The sequence below is a fragment of the Ciconia boyciana genome, chromosome 1 (genome assembly GCF_034638445.1).
Source record: "Ciconia boyciana chromosome 1, ASM3463844v1, whole genome shotgun sequence".
In the NCBI taxonomy this organism is placed as follows: Eukaryota; Metazoa; Chordata; class Aves; order Ciconiiformes; family Ciconiidae; genus Ciconia; species Ciconia boyciana.
This window is the reverse complement of record NC_132934.1, coordinates 200,723,146-200,744,260: the sequence shown is the minus strand read 5'-3', so window position 1 is coordinate 200,744,260 and position 21,115 is coordinate 200,723,146. Positions and strand designations below refer to the sequence as shown.

Below are 21,115 nucleotides of genomic sequence, written 5' to 3'. Positions count from 1 at the left end.
CTGTTAAGCACAAAAATAATACAAAGGGACTGATAACCGAGCACAAAGGAAACAGATTACATCACAAGAATCACAACCACTGTTAAGTGCTCTAACGAGTGACAACACAATTATATTCTCACCTCTGATGGTCCTTGTAATTCCAACTGGAAGAGCAGCATTTTGTACGTAATCACAGCGTAGCAGACGGCCAGCTTCAGTTCTGAGGGCGTACAGCCACCAGCGGTTTTCATTGAAACCTAACACAATGGAGAGCATTTTCAGGAAGTAAATGATTCAGGCTGAGGAGTTACAAGAGATATTGAAGTGGTAACTTCCTTGAAAACGTACTTTTGTAATCAAAGTACAGCAAACAATGAGACTCAAATAGCAGACTACAGAGCAATCCGTTAGCAAGTACAGTTGGATAAAGAGCTAGGAAACACCAACGCTTTCTCACATAGCCCTTCCACGAGGTTACCTGGAATTCCCTGCTACTGTTCAGGAACCCCAGCAGCTGGCAGCCTGACAGAACACTTTGACCTCATCACAAATTAAGTCGGAGCCCAGTGCATGTTCTGGCAGAACTGTATGCAAATTTATTTCAGAGCTGAAGGGAAAGCAATGACACACCAAGGCCAGCTCTCATCGCTACAAAATATTGCTCAGCAACAAGTTAAGGAAGAGCAAACTGAGCAGGTGTAACTTTTTGTTGTGTGACTGATTTGGCTCAACTTTTTCCCAGTTTGCTATTGTCCACTCTGCCCCAAATACAATGCAGTCCACTCATCTTTATCTAATCTTCCCTCAATTTTTAATGCAATTTAATTAGGCCATTAGGCTTTGTCAGCCAGGTTCACACTGCAATCTGAAGTGCACACACACAAATGAATAATGGGGAAAGAGAAAGAAAGGATTTTATCACTCCACTGAGACAAGGAGTCATTATTTAGCCAGTCAAAGAAACACTTGTATCTCCAAGGAACCTTGGCCATCCACTCTTTCCTTCACAGGAAGGAAACTGTAAGTTGAGGACAGAAAAATTCTGAGACGCCTGGGAAACCTGCCAAACGCCAAGGCTCCCAAATGGCTCTTTTGCATAGGGGCAGTCTGATACGCAAGGACAAGCAAGAAGGCTGAATTCCAACAGCTACATGGTCAAGACAAAATGTCAGCTGGATATAAAAATCTCTTTTGAGTCAAACTTCAAAAAAATTAATCAAGTGTTTTTTCTGTTACTACCACTTTTCTGATAAAGAGTTTTAACTGTGTCGTCTTTTCTAGATTTTGTAAGTAAATGCTTGTAGCTTGTGTATTTCCGTAGCCTGGTGTATATTACACATTATTGCATGATTATTCTTATATTACGATTTCATTGTAATTTTACTAGAACTAGAAAATAACAGGGAACTCCTTCGTAAAGGGCAAGGCAAAACCACGAAACAAGGCACATACCAGTTTTCCCACCTCCTCAGCTCCTCTCCCCCTTCAATATCCAATAGGTAACACGGTCCAGGATAGGGACACTTAAACTGGACACAAGTTAAGTGCGTTGGGCCTGATGGGAGGCAGCCACAAGGGCAGAGGGAGCTGGCTGATGGCACTGCGAGGCCACTCATCACTGAAAGGGCACGGCAACTGGGAGAGGTGTGTGAGGACTAGATGAATGCAAATGTCACTCCGATCTTGAAGAAGGGCAGGAAGGAGGACCCGGGGAACTATACACCCTGGGAAGGTGATGGACCAACTACTCCTGGAAACCATTTCCAGACCAAGAAGGACAAGAAGGTAACTGGGAATAGGCAGCATGGATTTACAAAGGGGTCATCTGCAAATCCTTACAGATCCTAATCTGATAGCCTCTGTGATGAGGTGACCAGTTCAGTGGATATGGGGAGAGCAGTGGGTATTGTCTACCTTGACTTCAGGAAGGCTTCTGACACTGTCTGCCATATCATCTTCATTGACAAGCAGATAAAGTACAGGCTAGATAAGTGGACAATGAGGTGGACTGAAAACTGGCTGAACAGCTGGGCCCAGAAAGTTGTGATAAATGGCACGAAGTCCAGTTGGAGGCCAGTAAGTAGCAGAGTACCCCAGGAATCAGTACTGGGGCCAGTCTTCTTCAACATCTTCATTTATGACCTGGATGATGGGACAGAGCGCACCCTCAGCAAGTTGCAAGTGATAAAAGCTGAGAGGAGTGGCTGATATGCCAGAGGGCCATGCTGCCATCCAGAAGGACCTCAACAAGCTGGAGAAATGGGCCCACAGGATCTCATGAAGTTCAGCAGAGGGAAATGCCAAATCCTGCACCTGGGGAGGAATAATCCCAGACACCAGGACAGGCTGGGGCCAACTGGCAGGAAAACAAGTTTGCAGATAAGGAGCTGGGGGTCTTGGTGAACCACCAGACCAAGAACCCCCACTAGTGAAGAATGTGACCTGGCCACAAAGGCGGCCAATGGCATCCTGCAATGCATTACAAAGAAAGTTGCCAGCAGATGGAGAGAGAAGATCCTTCCCCTCTACTCAGCACTGGTGAGACATCTGCAGTGTTGTGTCCTGTGTTGGACTCCCCAGTACAAGAGTGAACAGAAGAAAACTGAGGGACTGGAGCATTTTTCATGTTCTAAAAGGCTGAAAGAGCTGGGACTGTTCAGCCTGGAGAAGGCAGGGCAAAATCTTATATTTATAAACATCTAACAAGAGAGTATAAAGATGACAGAGACAGTCTTCCCAGTGGTGCCCAGGGACAGGACCAGAGGCAATGGGCACAAACTAAAACACGGGAGTTTCTGCCTGACCATCAGGAACCTTCTACTGTGAGGGTGACCAAGCACTGGTACAGGTTGCCCAGAGAGGTTGTGGAGTCTCCATTCCTTGGAGACCAAGCCCAAATGGACATAGTGCTGGGCAACATGCTGTACCTGACATCCTGCTTTGAGCAGGGGGTTGGATTATATGATCTCCACAGCACCCTTCCAACCTCACGTATTCCAGGATTCTGTGAAAAGCCTGCCCCAATTTCAGCTGCAGAGGTGAGATGGGAGTTAGCACTGCAGGGCTCAGGAGAGAAGTCATTTCCAGTAGCAACAGTAACTACCAGACTGTCTGACATACAGCACGTTACTGGGGTGACCTGAACACTAGGGAGGGGGGCAGGGCTCCAACTCTTCATCTGAAGCATGCACGAAGAGAATTCTTTCTTTGGAAAAATCCTTTACAAAGCAGTGCTACCTCAGTGAAAGATGCAACAAGGCATAGCAGGTAGTAAAGGTAAAAAAAGGAGACAGAGCTTCTGTGGAGAGTATAATAGGATTCTGCCTGTCTTGGGTAGAAATTCTGAACTATTTCAGTCTTGGAAATCAAAGACCACATGGGCAATTTTTCAGTATTAGTTATAACTCACAGTACAGTTTGAGGTGCATTACTGCAGAAAGATTTCTTCTCTCATGTTGCCCTTTCCATGCTTTTTACAGAATGACAAAGGACCCCATCGTGTTTATACTTCCCATCCAATTCTCTGAAGTTTTACCACTTACTTCCCACACTTAATTTACCAGCTGACTTGGAAATCAGTAAAAGGACCCCTCTAATTAGCAATCAATCATATAAACTACTACTGTAGAATCACAGAATAGTTTGGGTTGGAAGGGACCTTTGAAGGTCATCTAGTCCAACCCCCCTGCCATGGCCAGGGACATCTTTCACATGTCATTAATAAATAGCTCAATGTATCTTGTTCTACAGATAGATATGTAGATACAGATATTTTTTTTCTCTATTTACTGTTAACACAACCATAGAGACAACTCTGAGTACACTTACTAGGCCAAATGAACACAGAATAGAACTGACTGAAATTCCTCTTGCTTTATCAGTAGAACTTGCACATCTCACTTAAATCCCATCAGTGTTTAAAATTATTTTTACTTAATAAAAGCAACTGATACTTTGGAATTTCAGAATTATCAAAACTACTGAACCAAGCTGCATAAATCTCCCTTTAAAATCTTCACATCTGTTAGTCCCACAGAGATGCTTCCAACGCCCAGGGTAGGTGACACTACATACCTATGTGTATGCAAACTGAACTCTACCCCAGGTTTTACAGAGCACGTGGCTACAGCCTTCCAGACCACACCCTACTTGCTAATCGCAAGGACTGTTCAGAATGGGAAACTACAATGCTGATCGTACAAACTGGATTCTGAGTGCAACGTATCAATAACATCCAGTAGCTCGGACACGGCATCATATTAATGTGGCACTGTGGGGTTTGGATGTAAGACCATTACTAGCCAGATTTTGAGCTGTCTGCAAGAGGCTGTGTACATACACTTCAAGTCCTTTAAAAACATGTTACCATATGACAAGAATTATGCAAGGAATTACATTATCTGAAAACAAGTATTAGTTGAAGTGCAGAAGCAGAATTACTCTACATCAAATTGCAAATGTGAACAAAAAGAGGGCTCCTAATTTCAGTAATTGCTGAATAAAGCCAAATATCCTAATACATACCTCGTACTAACACTTGGTTTAGGATTCCCTTTTGCATGCATAAGAAAGCAGAAGGATTGTGCACAAGCCAGTCTTCATCTGCATTTTAAGATTTTAATAGTAACCTAAAAAATAAAGAGACAGTAAATAACTGCAACACTTCAAACAAACTAGAAAATACAGTAGCTTCTCTTTTCAAATACCCAGAAGTATAATATGGAGAAATAAACCATAATAAAACTTCGCATTACCAGAAAAAAAAAATCCCATTTATTCTCTACCCATTCTTACCACTTAGTTGTTACTACACAGATTTCTCTAAAGATTTTAAATTTAATTTTACTACCTCAGCAGTTAAAAAACAGCTGTTCCAAGAACATTAACGAGTTCCTAGATTTTCATGCTTCTGCTTGGAGTAGATTAAGTGCAGTTCTGCTCCAAAGAGCCTTAAGTCATTTCTCTTTGGAGGGTTTTTAAAACACACATACCAAACACAACACTGTCTTCTAGGCCTGCCAACGCATGTGGCCAAAGTGACATTTCATCCTTCTCATATTATTGCCACTACAATAATTAGGATCCCTGCACACAACACAGTAATTAATCAAACTTGAGAACTAAGTGCTCTCACTGTAGTTGTACCAAGGGTATGGAAGCAGGAATAGTCTCCTCCCTGTTCTGCAGCCTGCTGTGGTACAGACATTCAACAGATACTTAAAAGGGGCAAAGCTATATGTGAAAATAATACAACTGAACTGAACTGGAGTAAAACATTGTCCTACTTTATAACATCTCAGAACAGAACTGCATACACATCTCATTGAAATGCATTTTAATACTAAAAGCATTAGAAATTGATGCAACAGTTCAAGACACCTGTCATTTTAAAACTTCTCCAATAGATCTGCTTGCAGTTGCAGTAAGTGCAGTTGGAAGAACAAACAGCAAGACAGTATAATTTTATTCCTATTACATTTATTAATTCAAAATTAAAATTATGAAGGCCTAAATAATAACTGAAAGCATTAATAAAGGTATCCATCCTGAACTCTGTGTGTGTGTCTTCTTCCAGAGTCCACATGCAAAATAATTATCCAAAGTGTTTAAAATTCAACAGCTCCCTGCCCCAGTCATTCAGGCTTCAAAACAGCTCTCACCCATATGCACCCATTCCCTTCCCTTCCCTCCAGCCCCCACCCTTAAAAATCACCTCTTCTCCACAAATACCTATGATTTAAAATAACATGCGAGTACTGCAATGTTTGATAGGTTTAACATAATCCATTACTCAGGCTGGGAAAGCAGACTTAGAAACATGTTGCAGAGCCAAGGAGCCCTAAAGAAATCTCTCTAGAGAGGAAGACTGCCTGAAAAGCCCCCAATTACAGCAGTACAAGGGGATGAAGAGCTCTGTATGCTCTCAGATAAAGACTTCTTAAAACAATATACCAACATCTTGAGGTCGTTTGATGATCAGAAAACTTAGCACACCCTGCAAAGTATTTGTTACAGAAAGAATTACTTTGAAGAGCCACACACAGGTTGCACCTTTCAGGCTAGCTTCACTTCAGGAACAGCCCCAAAAAGCAACTCAGAAGTGACATATATGCAAATTACAACACACAACCACAAACATTTACAATAAAGGTAACATTTACCTTATTCAGGTACAGCTGAAAAATGGCTGAGGCTAGCAGCTCAGAATAAATATGATTTCAAGGTTGGCACAATTTAATGTCCAAGTCCTATTAAAAGTGCTGTTAATTCATCAATTCTCCCACTTGCTTCCTTTTCATCTCCCCCCCCGCCCATGCAGCTTGCTATATATCAAATTTCAACATTTCTGTTATCTATTCCATAACACAGACATTCAGCAAGATGGACACTTTCTTCCTAAAGCAGGTATGACAGAGCACAGCCCACTAACCCTTTGTAACTAGAGCTATAATTTTGCAAGTGCTAGTGTTAAAATCATTTAGCAGGCCAAATACAATAACGGCTGTAGAGATGACTGTCAGCCTCGGGGACCAGGCTGTAATTGTCATCTGGACAAATATTAGTGTCCTGGGATATTACCTCCACATGGTGAAACTAATCCAGCTCGATAAATATGTACCCATCTTAAAGGGAAGCTACAATTACAAACTGCACATCTTTCAGTCTGTATTTTAGTATTACGAAAAAACCCTAATAATTAGGCTTTTCTTCCTTTTTTCCCCTATCTACAAACAGCAAGGCTAAGACCTCCAAAGGCCTAACAGTCAGTCTCTCCAGTTTCTCTAACAGCCAGTGTGTATTACCTTCTCTTTCTTGGCCACCCAGATTTACTGAAGAGAAAGCAGTGAGCCAGATTCTTGGCAACTAGTAGATACTCGTGACAAAACTGTAGCCAAATAAATCTGGTATGTTTTTGAAGACAACCCTTAAAACCAGCAAGTAAGACCATATGGTGGTGTTACAAGTTAATAATTTACCGTAACTCAAATACTTGCAAAGCGATTATATAGTCTGTGGGTTGGTTTTTTTTAAACAGTATGTCTCTGCCCCTGCACTATTTCTTCAGGATTCTCTCTCTACAAGAAATTAAGAGCATTTCAACCTCTCTACCCTATATAAGAGACTTTATGATTAACAGTAATTACTTTGTTAGACCTGAACGTATCCTAGCAGCTAGTGCTGGAAAAAGGGATTTGTAAGAGTGAGCAGGAACACAGCAAATAGTTATTTTCAAAGTAACAGACTCTGAATTATCTTCATTCATACGATAAAGCTTTTCTTTAAATTAAAGCTCAAAGTGGGTATGGTGCCAAGCAAAATTAATCTGAACTATTCTAAAAGACTAACAGCATGATAAACATGCTTATTCTGAAGAAAACAGATGCATCACACACGCAGAAACTGAGCGATGCTGTACATAAACTGTGCCATCATCAAGGAAAATTGAGAACCTCAATACAACCTATCTCAAGTAACACATATTCAGCTTAACAGAGTACTCCCCACTACTGTCTTTCCAATACAGAATTGCTATGTGAGACAAGCTCCAAGCTGCCACAGCAGCATACCAAGCAGAAACAGCCATAACAACCTACAGTGCTGAAGGATGTTTACATTTACCTTGCACACTGGTGCTGTGAAGCTTCACTGGCTTGACTGACAGAACAGGTTGGGTTTTTGTTGGGGTTTTTTTTCCCCCTTTTTTTTTTTTAAATTAACAGGCTTTTTGGTGGCTACTGTAACAAGAGCTTCCGCCCCTGTATTTCCCTCCATTTCCCCCTTTATTTTATGTCTACTTTAAAAATTACCTAGCAAGACAGAACAGCAGCATGGGTAAATTTTGACTTCCACTGAAGTGGACCATACAACATTTTGCACCAGCAGACACAGGTATTTTGAGAGCAGCAAAGCCACTATCCATCACACAGAAAGGAAGAACTCCAGTGCCGAGCTGTTCTCAGGAAAACACACAGTTCCTTGTGGCCATTTATTTGGGGTTTCCAAAGGGAACCCGAGATGATCCGCAGAGCTGTGTTCATGTTTGCATTTGTTCAGGTTTACCTATCAAAAGGTAACAGACAACAATGTTGGCTGCTGACATACTAACAGAAGATACAGTGCCAGACATTTTTAAATGGTCAAGCAATCTTTTCCTCCCCCTTCTTCTCTTAGTTTTTACTCAAGTCTGGCCAAACCTGCTCACCTCAATCATGAGTAGCCTCTGCTGAGGACAAAAGCACACATTTGCAGCAATAAAACCATTTGAGAGAAAATCAATTGTCACCTGGGCATCACTGCATGGCTGCCAGCGATTACAGGAGACAAAGTGCAACATAACCTTTCCCAATCTTACATTCCCCGAATTCTCTCCTTAAGAGCATATACTTGCAGACAGCTAGAAGCAAATAAGCATTTAAGGGGAAAAGTGAACATTACCATATTAAGGCTCAAAAGGAAAATTAAGTTCCTAGAAGCACAAGGGCAAATACTACTTGAACTGAGCCAGCAAGGCATTCGATTTCCTTGACAAGACTATGAAAAACATTTTACATCTATTTCACAATTTTCAACTTATAAAGTATAGGATATCTGAAGTTAGCATTTTACACAGAATGAGGAATGTGAGTGTAGTAATATTCCTCCTCTGGAATCAGATTTCAAAAAAGAAAAAACAGTGGCAGCTACTAGTTACTAGGTAATAAACCAGTATCAGTGACAATACTACCATCAAGGGACATATTTTTCTGTTTTGCCTGGATTGCAAAACTTCACTCATACCGAAATTAAACTATTTCTTCAGTATTTGGGGAATGATGACCATGTCTGAAAATACTTAAACAGAAAGGACAAAGATTTATCTGTGCAGCTTAAGCAAGGTCTGAATTTGAAGACACTGAAATTTATAAGTACTTTGTAAATTTAATAAAAATTGTTCATTTGCGAGTCATTATATTCCTACATGTAAGACCACGCATTTAATACAAAAGGAGGATCCATTTTTTTGGTAAAAAAGATTCCCTACAATTTCAAAGAAGTTTGGATTCGATCAGCAGAAGGGAATAAAGTCTTTAACTTCCTAACATCACTCAGGCTTCTATCGTATCATACAATTAAAGTGTTATATTTTAATATGTAATTTATGTATATTTTTGCAAAATTTTGTGAACTGTGAGGCTGTAGTCATACAAAGTCATTAAAATAATCCTATATGAAACAGCAATTCAATCCCGTATTTTTGAATACAGCCCCCTCTCCTATATTGCTCACTAACATGCCCATGTCAAGCTGAGGAATCTGCAGCACCAGAATAGCTGGCTAATCAGACAGTGATTTTCATAATTATCCATTCTACATATGTCAGAAATGTCTTCAGATGTTCAGATCTCTACTTTCAATGATTGTGTTCATGCTGAGCAGCTTGGAAAAACATCCAAGTAACAGTATCATTTTCTCCATTCTGAACTCACATGCCCTGTTACACAGATGCAAAGTTCCTAAACATTTTGTGATACTTTACCTTATCATGAACAGCTAAGAAGTACAGAACTGTTGAAGGAGCAAGGGAATAACCTTTAACCCTCATCATCTCTTTCACCTAGAAATAATGACGTATAGATGTGACTTCACCAATTAACAAAGAAAACTTAAGAAACCTGACAGATCAAAAAGCATCTGAAACAGTTGCATCACTCAGCATTGCAAGCTACAGTTAAAATTTCATGAGCTTGTTTATGTCAGGTTCTAGAAATTCTGAGTGAGTTCACTTATCACAGAAACTTTCAGCTTGTTTACGTACAGAGTTTAAAACAAACTTAGAAAAGTCTACTGTAAACTAGATATAGTTAAACCAGCACAGCTAGCATAGAGTTAAGTAGTATTAGTATTGCTCTACTACTTTAACAGAAGTCAGGGTATCATTGTGCTACACACTGTACAAACAAGTTTACAATTATGCAATCTGAAATGAGAGAACCACTAAGAAAATTTTAGAGACATTTAAATAAGCATAGTTTTATTAATATCAATTTAGTTTGATTTACAAATAACTTTTAAATTGTTTTAAAGTAGCAAAAATGTGTATAGGCAAAGCCTAAGAGACAGTTTTCTCAGACTTTAGTTTTAAGACTACAGAAAATCAGCATAAACTTTGTATTATAGAAAAATACTTATAGTTGAGATGTGATGACCTCACTAGCTTGAGGATATTCTGGATCTTCCAAAAACTAGGGGGGAATCTAGTTTCAAGGGAAACTTCCTAGACTGTGCATAACCCAATTGTCTCTAATTTAAAAAAAAAACAGCATTCCTAAGGAACTGTGAAACTCACTGATACACAGCGCATTTAATTCCGAAGTGTCAGCAATGCTGCTCTTGCACAACTTCACACAACGCTCCCCATTCCCTCCTGTAGGATTCCTTACCTGTCATTTTTGCAGCAGGTGCCAAGTTAGGCCAGTGTCCTAACCTCTTCTTCCAAAGTAATGACAGCAGAATTTATTATCTTTGTGGGGCTAAAATCTCTGAAGCCATAAGACTGTGCTGGGGGAAAGGGCAGGGCAAGCTGTGGTCGCACCGTCCTTATAAGGTTCATTCAAAGAGCTTTCATCTTTGAAGTGCTTCATTTGAAAATGTAAATTTTAACAATACTAAGCAATATATACATCTATATTGAAATGAAACCTAGTAAGGAAGCATTCAAATACCTAAGCATGTAATAGGTTTCTAATGTTAATTCATATAAAGTTCAATAAAGTCAAAGCTTTATTTAGATGACAGAATCACTGAAGGATTAATGTTGGAAGGGACCTCTAGAGATCATCTGGTCCAACCCCCCTGCTCAAGCAGGGCCACCTAGAGCTGGCTGCCCAGGACCATGTCCAGACGGCTTTTGAATATCTCCAAAGGTGGGAGACTCCACAACCTCCCTGGGCAACCTGTGCCAGTGCTCAGCCACCCTCACAGTAAAAATGTGTTTCCTGATGTTCAGAGGGAACCTCCCATGTTTCAGTGTGTGCCCATTGCCTCTGGTCCTGTCAAAAGATTTGGTAATTCATTGTGCAGTTAAGGAATTTCCTTCCTATGCTAACTGCTGGGTGGCAATTTTTATCTCTGATTACTTCATGACAAATACAGAACACCAACTTCTAGCTTCCACCATAATAAAGCCGTATTTGATAGAAAACAAGAAAATCTTACATTAGATTTGAAATACACAGGAAATGGAATCTGTATTTCAAGACAAAGACAAGAGAACAGCATTAACAGGGTATCCTGCAAATGTTTATCACATATTGGTCCACTGACATAAAGACTTACCTGTTTACGAAAAAAACACAAAGCAATGTTGAATAAAGGTACCATTTCTCATAAAAACTTGTTATGTAGAGATGAAGGTATTCACAGATGTTTCAATATGACAGAACTAGTCCTTGCAACAAACCAAGCCTACACTTGCCCAGTCTAAGCAGATTACTATTGAGACCTGGGCTAAAGGTTGTGCATAACACCACCAAGGAACCTATGAACATTTTTAAGGCAGAATATGCAGTGAACTCAACCACATAAAACTGAAAAGCAGAGATTCTTCACTTGCTACCATTGTACAAGCTTCATTGTCTGGCAAGCTGGGACTCAGACTTGGCTTTTCATCCTTTATTTGCACAACTGGACATATTGCTGATGCTGCACTAAGTAAGATTTCTCTCAACTTTCTATTACCATTTTACTTTCCTGATTTTAGTAGGAGTGGCTACTACCTGTAAGATAAAGTTATTGTTCCTACCCAAAGCGAAATGGCTTTCTAAGTGACTATCAAACATTAAAAAAAAGCATTAAGCCTCAGCTCTCATATACATAGAGCTAAGGAAGCACCTGCTAACATGTAATGAAGAGGACTGAAAAGCACGATATTAGGAATAATTTCAACTTTGAATAACAGATTTAACTATCAGGCATCTCAGTGTACGTTAGGAATACTATTAAAATTAACCCTTCCACCATCTACCCCCCCTTAAAAGACACTCCAGTTGGCTACAACTTACTTCTCTTGAGAACAACAAAATACAAAGGCCTTCATGATGAAACCATGTTTGCACAGGACTAAGCCAAGACCACATGGTAAGAAATAGGGAACTTCCTTTTGTTACCATCTTATATACAAAGGCAGTCAGTTGGCATCATATTCAAGCCTAAAACATTTCAAAGAGGTTGACTGCTGACACTATTTTTTGTCATGGTTCATTCAGATTTCAAGATGCAAGCTCATACTGTAATTCTCACATTAAAAATACAAATTTAAAAATAAGTTATCAAAATTATGTCAAGTGACAAATTTGTAAATATCAACACATTAATGAGAAAATGGTTATGAGCACAGACTAGAACATAAAAGTTGTTACTTCAGTTACCTGTTTGTGACTTTTGATGTACACAAGGAAAAAACGTCCATTCTAACACACTACAAACACTATTTGCTATGTCTTGAAAAAGACACTTCACATAAGCAAGCAGCAGTTTCTCTAATGAAGTCCACATTTCAAACTGAAGTTCTGCATACTGATGCATCAATTTCTTTGAAAGGTTAACAGAACATTTACCTGTTATCAAATTCTTCCACTACTTTTTATGGACCATCTTCGAAGAGCTCACAGTTTACTTTCCTATTCTGCTCAACCTTGTTCTTGCCTTCTTGTAACTTTATTTCTACCTTATTTAAAAACCTATTTCAGTCAACTTACTTTCATTCTGAGCTCTGCAAAAATCTTGCATCTGATCAGCATGTGATTGCTGAGTATGCTCCAACAGGTTATATTTATGCATAAATTTTGAGTGATTCTTGTTTACACCACACTGTGTAAACTAAAATAAATGCAGATATCCAAATAGTTTAAAGATGAACCTCAGCACCTGGAGGTAGAACCAGGTCTTTGCATCTTCATTACAAAATTAGGGAATCAGACTGAAATAATCATCCAACAGATTCATATCAATTTGTGTTGTTGACAGCACAAGTGTAACCTGTTTGTAATTTTTGAAAATTTGTATATAATATTAAGTGTCTACTCAAGCTTGCTCAGATCAATACCTCATTGAGAATACCACATTTATAATTCATGAAAGGTAACATTTGGAAGTGCACTGCAATGACTGAAAAGATGTAAACTAAGACTGTAGCTGGCAAGAGCAAATGCTGATGTAAGTGCTCTGTGGCTATACCACCCTCAACCCCCCACTGCAGTAGCTGCCACCGTGTGACCAGTATTTGCTAAGCAGAAGAGATGAAGACTGAAAAGCATCCTTGTAGCCATAAAGGAACTTCATTAACTGAGGCAGGTGAAGCAACTGTTGAAACAATCGAAGGCACTACCGTATTCCTGGGAATATGGACGGTATACACTTCCAAGTCCTGGGAAGGCAATGACAGTCATGTAGCTGCACATGTACCCAATCAGCAGACAAGCTACCTCAGGTGCTGACTGTTCAAGCACTCAGATTTATCACTGTGGCAAGATAATTATGCTCTTCGTAAACTTAAATCCTGATAGTCTTACTCTTGTTTTGTCACGATCAAGGCAAAGATGACATTTTCCTGCAAAACCAGCAGGACCAGATTTGGGCAGCATTTGTTTTTAAGCAGGAGCTCTCTAAACTCATGACAGAAGTCCTCTATGGGAAGCATCAGTACATTAAGTTATACATATTTGAACTTCAGTCCTCTCCCAGCACAATTTTGTCTTGTATATTTAGCTTCCCCTGCATGTCATTAATAAAGTTCCAACTCCGCTCCTTTAAGGTTATGAAGAGAAAAACTAAAAATATGAGAAAATAGAGCCAATTTCCCAATCACATTACTCTTCTCCATATCTTAATGAAACACAGGCTTTCAAACTTATTTTGTCCATTAAAGCATGTATTTTATTTGCATGTTTACATTGAACTAGTTTCATTTATAGCAGAATGCTGAAACAACATTTAAGAATTTTAGGTGAAGTTTATCAAGAGTCATATTTGGGGGTTTTAATTCTGTGGTAGCTTCCAAATTTTTAGAAGAAAAACTGGAAGATGAGGTCAAACCACACCTGCATGCTTTTCCACATTACTATCTCGCCCATCTGTAAATCCATTAAGACCACTTATCTACTTTTACTTTTCCATGTTAGTATTTCCACACACCTATGAGTCAAGAAAGGGTACCTATCTAAGTTCTCATGTATTCTGTCAATTATTGTGCACTGATTTACACAAAAGAGAAACTTTAAAGTAATCCAGAATGAAGTCTTTTTTTTTTTCCTCCTCAGAACAGCCATAAATCCTTTTCAATGACACAACAGGTTAAGAATGCATACATGATACTCATATACTAACAAAACACATATGGACAGGTATGTAAGGACTTGCCAAATCATATAAAGAACTGTTTTTACTGTGCATCTGACATCTGATTCTTTCCTTTAATCCATTTCCATCAAGTTTAGTATTACAACGCTCAAATAAAGTTTTATACAGCTCACATCTTCCACATCACCAGGAAAAGTTAAAGCCTTTCACAATAAAAGAAAACCTGGAATACATAATAGGAAACAAAGTCCTAAATGGAATGGATAAGGATACCCAGAGCAGGCCAGTGACCATCTTCAAAGATTAATGTTTTGACCCAATCCTATAGTCAGTATGTCACATTACGTCCTCACATCACTTCTAAAGCTTTGCAGAAGCCTGCAGAATTTTCACTGTAATACTAATGGAAGGTTAGGATTGAGTCACAGTGTCCTCAATGTCAGACCAGTGAAAGATTCAGAGCTCAAATACTTCATAAATATGTTAAGACCTGTAGTAAAACAAAGTTTTCCCACTTTCTTTAAAGATACACCATTCAGCTTCCTCAACACTGGGCAGTTTTGAAGATACCAGATTTTTAAACAATTCTGATTATTTTTTTTTTTAGTTAACAATAATATGAAGAAGATTCTACATTACCAGTTTTCCCACCTGAGGCCTCAAGAATTAAGCAACATAAAATAATCAATCCCTTACCCTTCCCCAAACATCTAGATGAACACTTTCAAACCTGTGAGTGCTTCTGTGACTACTACAGCAATAAAGCAGAAACGCAAATGTAGTATCAAGGTTCTGGGCACAGGGTTTTAAAATCAGTATTTATTTCCCAAAAATATCAGGCACCTGGGAAATTCAGGTTTGTGGTTAACTGGAAGAAGAAAAAGATATGTGAAAGAATTCATTTCAAAGGTAGTAAGAATAATGCTCCAGATCAGCTTTTATCCAACTAGGCTCAAAAGCACAACATATTATCAGTCTTCAGTAACTACCATCACTTGAATTATCCTATTTCTGATATTCATACTACATGCCATCATCTCCTGTAAAGCACATGTGCCTAATCTAACCAACTCTGTTTTAAGATGGTAACAATGATTTAATACTTGTAACTGGGTAAAATAAGGCAAATTATATTTCTTTTTAAGTCTTTATAACAGTTTAGCACAATGGTCCCAATTTAAAGAGTAAAAAAATGTATGCCCAGAAACATAATGCAACTCAAAGCAAGAGCATGATTGTACACAGATTTGTACTTTCCCCCGCCCCCCAGTGGACTGGCTTACTCTCACTCCATACAATTTTTAAAGTTTCATTTTAAAAATGATGAAACTCAAATAATTTTTTTTTATGTTTAATACAACTTGGAGAGTTTACTATCCAGAGCAAACATCAAGTAATTTGTGATTAATTTACTGTCTTGTACACATGCTTGCGATTAAAACCAGATTATCTATGGAAACTACACTCAGAAATTTTTTTATCTTTAACATTAATACTGAAGTGGGCCATAAGCAGGAAAAAAGCTACATGTAATCATGCATGAAAGTATACCAAGTGATTTTATTCTCCTGAGCCAGCTGTCATTTTAGAAGCAGTTAAGAGGCATCCAGGACTTCCATTTACTTTCCTAATAAACACGTTTTCATGACTTGCTACTTTTTCCCCATATGCAATAGAAAAAGTATATTTGGCACAAAACATGCAGAGTGAACACAAAACAGAAAGCAAGCTTGGCAATGAAAAACCCTCCTAAACAAGTTACATACTAAACAAATGCTCTAGTACTCCCCTTCTACAGACATTTGCATTCAGCAGTGTGAATAAAATATGAAACTGTACACAACTGTGATGCAAGAATGATGCTGAACATGCATTAAGTGATATTACAAAAGCTACACAAAGCATAACATGGCAACGATAAACTGGCACATATACCAAAATGCTTCTAAAAGCATAGCCATCCCAACTGCCAAGTTGACACTTTTAAACCAATAATTCAATATACGACAATTATTTTATACATTTTCTTTCAAAACTCTGAACATTCAGTTTTTGAAGTGTCCTAATTACATTCTTCACACAAAGGCAGAAACTTTATTTGTATTATTTGGCACAGCTCTGGTTCTGAAAACATCAGATGTGGAACTGCTACTGATACAACACTGGAAGTTCTAGAAGCACAATGTTCCACATTGGAACAAAACTGAAGATGAACTACTGTTTCATTATTAAAGCTTTCCTTCTGTGCCTTCTGGAAAAGGCTTTTGATTTGAAGTTGATTAAAACTGGAGCTGCAGCTTACCTTTCACATGCTCTGTCCCTTAAAAGTGGAACATAATATATGAACAATGCAGTGCTATTGTATCAAAGAACGAAGAACGTTAGCATTTTAAAAGACAGTATCTCCCATCTTTGTAATTGCAGTTTACATTTTTTCTTCCAAGAAAAAGTACATGTGAATAGTCTTGCTTCTCTAAAACAACTGTGTATATCATCTTTGCTGGAGAAATCATGAAGAACACTATTTTCCATAATTTAATGGCTTGCATGTAACCTTCTTGGCAACTGCAGAAAGTGAAGAGACAGATCAAGCTCACATATAATTTGGCTCAACTTTTTAGTGTATATATTTTTTTCTTCGTTACTTCAAACACTTGCCCTCTTGGGCCAACTATCACTAAGAATGTAAAATATAACCATGCTATTCAGACATCTAAAGCCCTCAACATATTTCTTATTTGTTCTAAGCTATGTATTTCTTAGAAGTACTGAAAAGTCATCCAAACTCACTTAATGAGAACATATGTAAAACTACATTTTTTTACGTGGCACGTAGATACAGCACAAACTAACCTATGTCCGCACAGTTATGCAGAGTCTTGCTCTACTGTCCACTCCTTGCTGTTCTTTCCTTCCACACCAAAATGAGCAGAATCAATAATCTTCACTGGGTTTCTTTTACCCTGCTCAGTGCATGGGCACAGAGATGCAAGGTTGGCACAAAGCAGACAGGAAGCAAGACCAAGCAGCAAGGAGGGCAAAGGGCTATTCGTATCTCCAGCAATGCATGTACTGAATTATTATTTTAAACATGCACATAAAGATTTCCAATTTCCCATTAGCATACAAATATTTAAAACATTTGTAAGCAGCTTGAAAGACCACTTCCAGCCGGCAGTTCAAACACTGCATTCTACAGTACTGCGATAGCTGGTTTATGCAAGGTTTTTTCCTGCTATTTTACACTAGATAAAAATACTTAAAGCTTATTAACAGCACTGCAGAATGAATCCTTTTACAGCAAATAATGAACAGTAATGGAGGTTTTAAAAAAAGAAATACATTAAAATGCCCAAAACACCAAGAGCAAACAGCTGCAAAAAGAATTACAATAAATCCCTGTGGTTTTTACATATTTTTAGATTACCTTTCCTCTTCCAACTTGCTTAAGTATATGTGGTTTTCCACCTTGCTTAAATATATGTGGTTATTTAGAGGACAAACCTGTTTTGCCTGGGGGGAGTTAGGCACTGGGGGTTTTTGTCTTGGTGGGGTTGTTTTTTTGTTTTTGGTGGGGTTTTTTTTTGGGGGGGGGGAGTGTTTTGTTTTGGTGGGGTTTTTTCTTTCAAGTATTCACTGTGAATAAAATTGCCTTCCCTTTCACATAAATGAAAAATTGATTACAGTGAAATTAAGGCAAACACGTAATGAAAATACCTTAATCCTATCCCATAATTACTAATAAATATTCACTATTTTATTTTCCTTTACACCATCTTCTGTTTGGTGCTTCTCTGGCTATGACACACAGGTGTTAAGACTGGATTCTCACCCATTTGATGAGAGGCTAACAATCTTAAAATCAGCTGTTTCATACTTACGACAACAAGGTGTGTATGCTGTATACAGTTGCTATATTCAGCCACAAAAATCAAGTCCTACAGAACACTTTTGTAACAACAACATAGAAGAAACATATCCAACTGCAGTGACCCCCACCTTATGGCCCATGAATATTAAATACTTCTAGAACATTAATTCCTTTCAGTTTTTCTGATATTCCTTGGCCATCTGCACAATACTAAACTCAAAGTTTAAAAAATCCAAGATATTAATGTAACTGGTATTTCCATCTTTTCCATTAAAAATTAGTTAGTTTGAGGTTTTCACATATAACAAGCTTTAAAGTTATTTTTGTGAGTCTGCTGTAGATAGGAAATTAAACCACATTTATACCATTTTTATTATGTTACTTTATTCCCCCTCCCCCATCTTTTTTCAATTTACATACAGGACCCTTCACACTTATTCCTGTTCAAGGTTCTATGCAATTTTTTTTACCGAAAAATTAAAGGCAAGAACAATATCTTTATTCTCACTGCACTTCTTTCAAGTCAAGCACTTAACGTCCCACATACAGTTAGCATGTAAATTCAATCAAATTATACAGCTATGCTTTACTCTACAGAAATTAAGACATAAAAGCACACTAGTAAAACTAGGAACAATAGAAGCTCTAGACAAAGCATTTACCAAAACAAATGGAAAAACCTTATCAACACATGTATGCAGTAACACAGTTAAGTTCCTTTTGAATCTCATACCTCTTATTATGAGCATTTTGTCCTCTATTCAAGGGACTACGTACAAATCAGTAAGTTTTTACTCACATTTACCATTTTTTTTTTCTTTTAATGTGATTTGGGTATAAAATAATCATCATATGAAAGCAGTTTTTTTTAAATGTTTTTACCTATAAGTATGCTATGCTTATCTTTGAACTTAAAGCTTTTCTGAATAGTTCCTTCAATGAGGAAAAAATGATTGCTGTTCTAAACTGCTTTTCTGAAGAAACCCACCTCTTACTGCTTTTAGAAGTCAGGCTGAGGTCATTAACATGAATACCTCCACATTTCAATTATATAAATTTTCATAGTAGCTTAAGGAAGTTCAAGATGGAAAAGACCTATTAAATCTATCCCACTGAAAATTAACACATTGAGGGCTTGTTTCCATGCATTTAAAATAATCAAAAGTATTGGTTTCATGAAAATGTAATGTTCAAGTTTATCTATTCTACAACTTACATTTTAGACATAGATAACTTATTTTTTATAAACTTCAGTATTTCATGGATTACTGTGAAAACAAACCTGAAATGCCTACAGCTATGATGTTTAAAATATTTTATGGGGAAAAACCCAAAACTATTAATAAAACAGATTTATTCATAACAGCAAAACACCAAATTGGTGAGACCACCTAAGATTAAGTATATTTTACAGTATATCCCAAAAAGCAACAAAAAGCCAATCCAATGGGAAAAATTATACCTGACATTAAGTATTGCAAGTTTTTAGTCAATCCTTCTATTGTTACTAAGTTCTCGCATATCATTGAATGGATTTTTAAGAAAGCAAATGCTTTTGGGGTAATACAGTCCAACGTTTGCCACTAACCTAACACTGAATAGCCAATAACCTAAAGGAGTAATGTCCAACCTCTATTTTCCATAGGCCACACTCCCTCCCTCCTCACTATTCAAGAATCAGGGCAGTTCGGACTGATATTCCTTCATGCTAGAAGTAAGCTAACAGCCCAAGGAAAGCACCAAATCCCAAGATGGTTCTGCATCTTAATGACAGCACAGTGCCCAAATTAATAAATTCAGGGCTCCTGAGAAGACAATTAAATTCCATTTGAAATATGTATGCTCTCAAGTCCCCCAAGCACAAGCTAACAAGAGATGCTGAATGCAGACTCTGTAAAACCACCTATGGATATGCACCACTTCAAGTCTCAGGCATGGGACTGAGAATCCATTCACATTTGCAGTCCAATGTAAATTGACCCCATCAGTTGCTACCCAGCCTTCCCTGCCATTATAACAGTTCAATTACAGTCTGACTTATCTTCACTGAGAAGGGAAGAATTATGATCCAACTTGTTATACAAAGAATTATATATTAAGAAGTATGCCAAAAAAATTAGTTTCCACAACATGCTTAAGTAAAATGAGCTTCATGCCATCAGAGGACACCACTTACTTGCTGAACATCTCACCTCAAAGCATATTCTCCCTTCAAAAGGCCTAAGGGGTTTTGGTTTTCACTTGAGAATCTTCCTTTAGATTGGTTATTTCAGCATTTTTGAGCCAAGTTATCTCAAAGCTGACTGTGACCGCTTAACAAACAGTACTTCATAAAAGGCAATGCATTTGTATTTAGTACTTTTCAAAAGAATTTATAATTACAGATTACTCTATTTTTCAAGTTAAAAAAATCTGAAATCAAAAGTGGAAAAGAGGACAAATGAGTTTGGTATAACATTTTAAAATGTGACAGTATACTTTAGGTCAGAAAGCTGCTCAAAGAATGCACACCATAAAATCCTATTGGATTATGGTTAAAATGAAATTAATGTAACATTTAGTTCATATTATCTTCTTGCCATCTGTTTTAACTTTTTGTTCTAATAAGAGTCTCCAGTTTATGTTATCTTTATGTCCAATTGGATAAAATAGATGTGGACAGCAAATAAAACAACTTAAGGTCAGGAATCTTCTTTCTAGGTAATCCATAGTAATTTGTATTTGTGTCCGGAAATAAATACAGTTAAATATATTTGAATTGCCACAAGTTTCCCAAGATATCAATGTGCTTTATCTAATGAGCACACTGGACAGAACTACAAAGAAATTAACTCACAAGCAAAAGGAATTTTATTTTTTTAAGTGCCCAACAGCTCCCCTTCAAATGACTGAGGTGATAAATGCTAACGCAGTTAGACAAGCTGG

General features: G+C 37.8%; 1 protein-coding gene across 3 annotated transcripts in view; it reads right to left on the bottom strand.

Moving 5' to 3' along the window:
* Positions 1-21,115, bottom strand: part of PSPC1 (paraspeckle component 1) — a 71,270-nt gene that overhangs the window by 3,453 nt on the left and 46,702 nt on the right. For 2 of the 3 annotated variants that reach the window (XM_072850563.1, XM_072850564.1), the window contains exon 7: positions 123-239. In XM_072850563.1, coding sequence (XP_072706664.1) covers positions 123-239 — 117 coding nt within the window. Of the gene's footprint in view, positions 1-122; positions 240-4,506; positions 4,611-21,115 lie in introns of those variants that run through there. The other variant, XR_012040468.1, reaches the window with a different exon arrangement.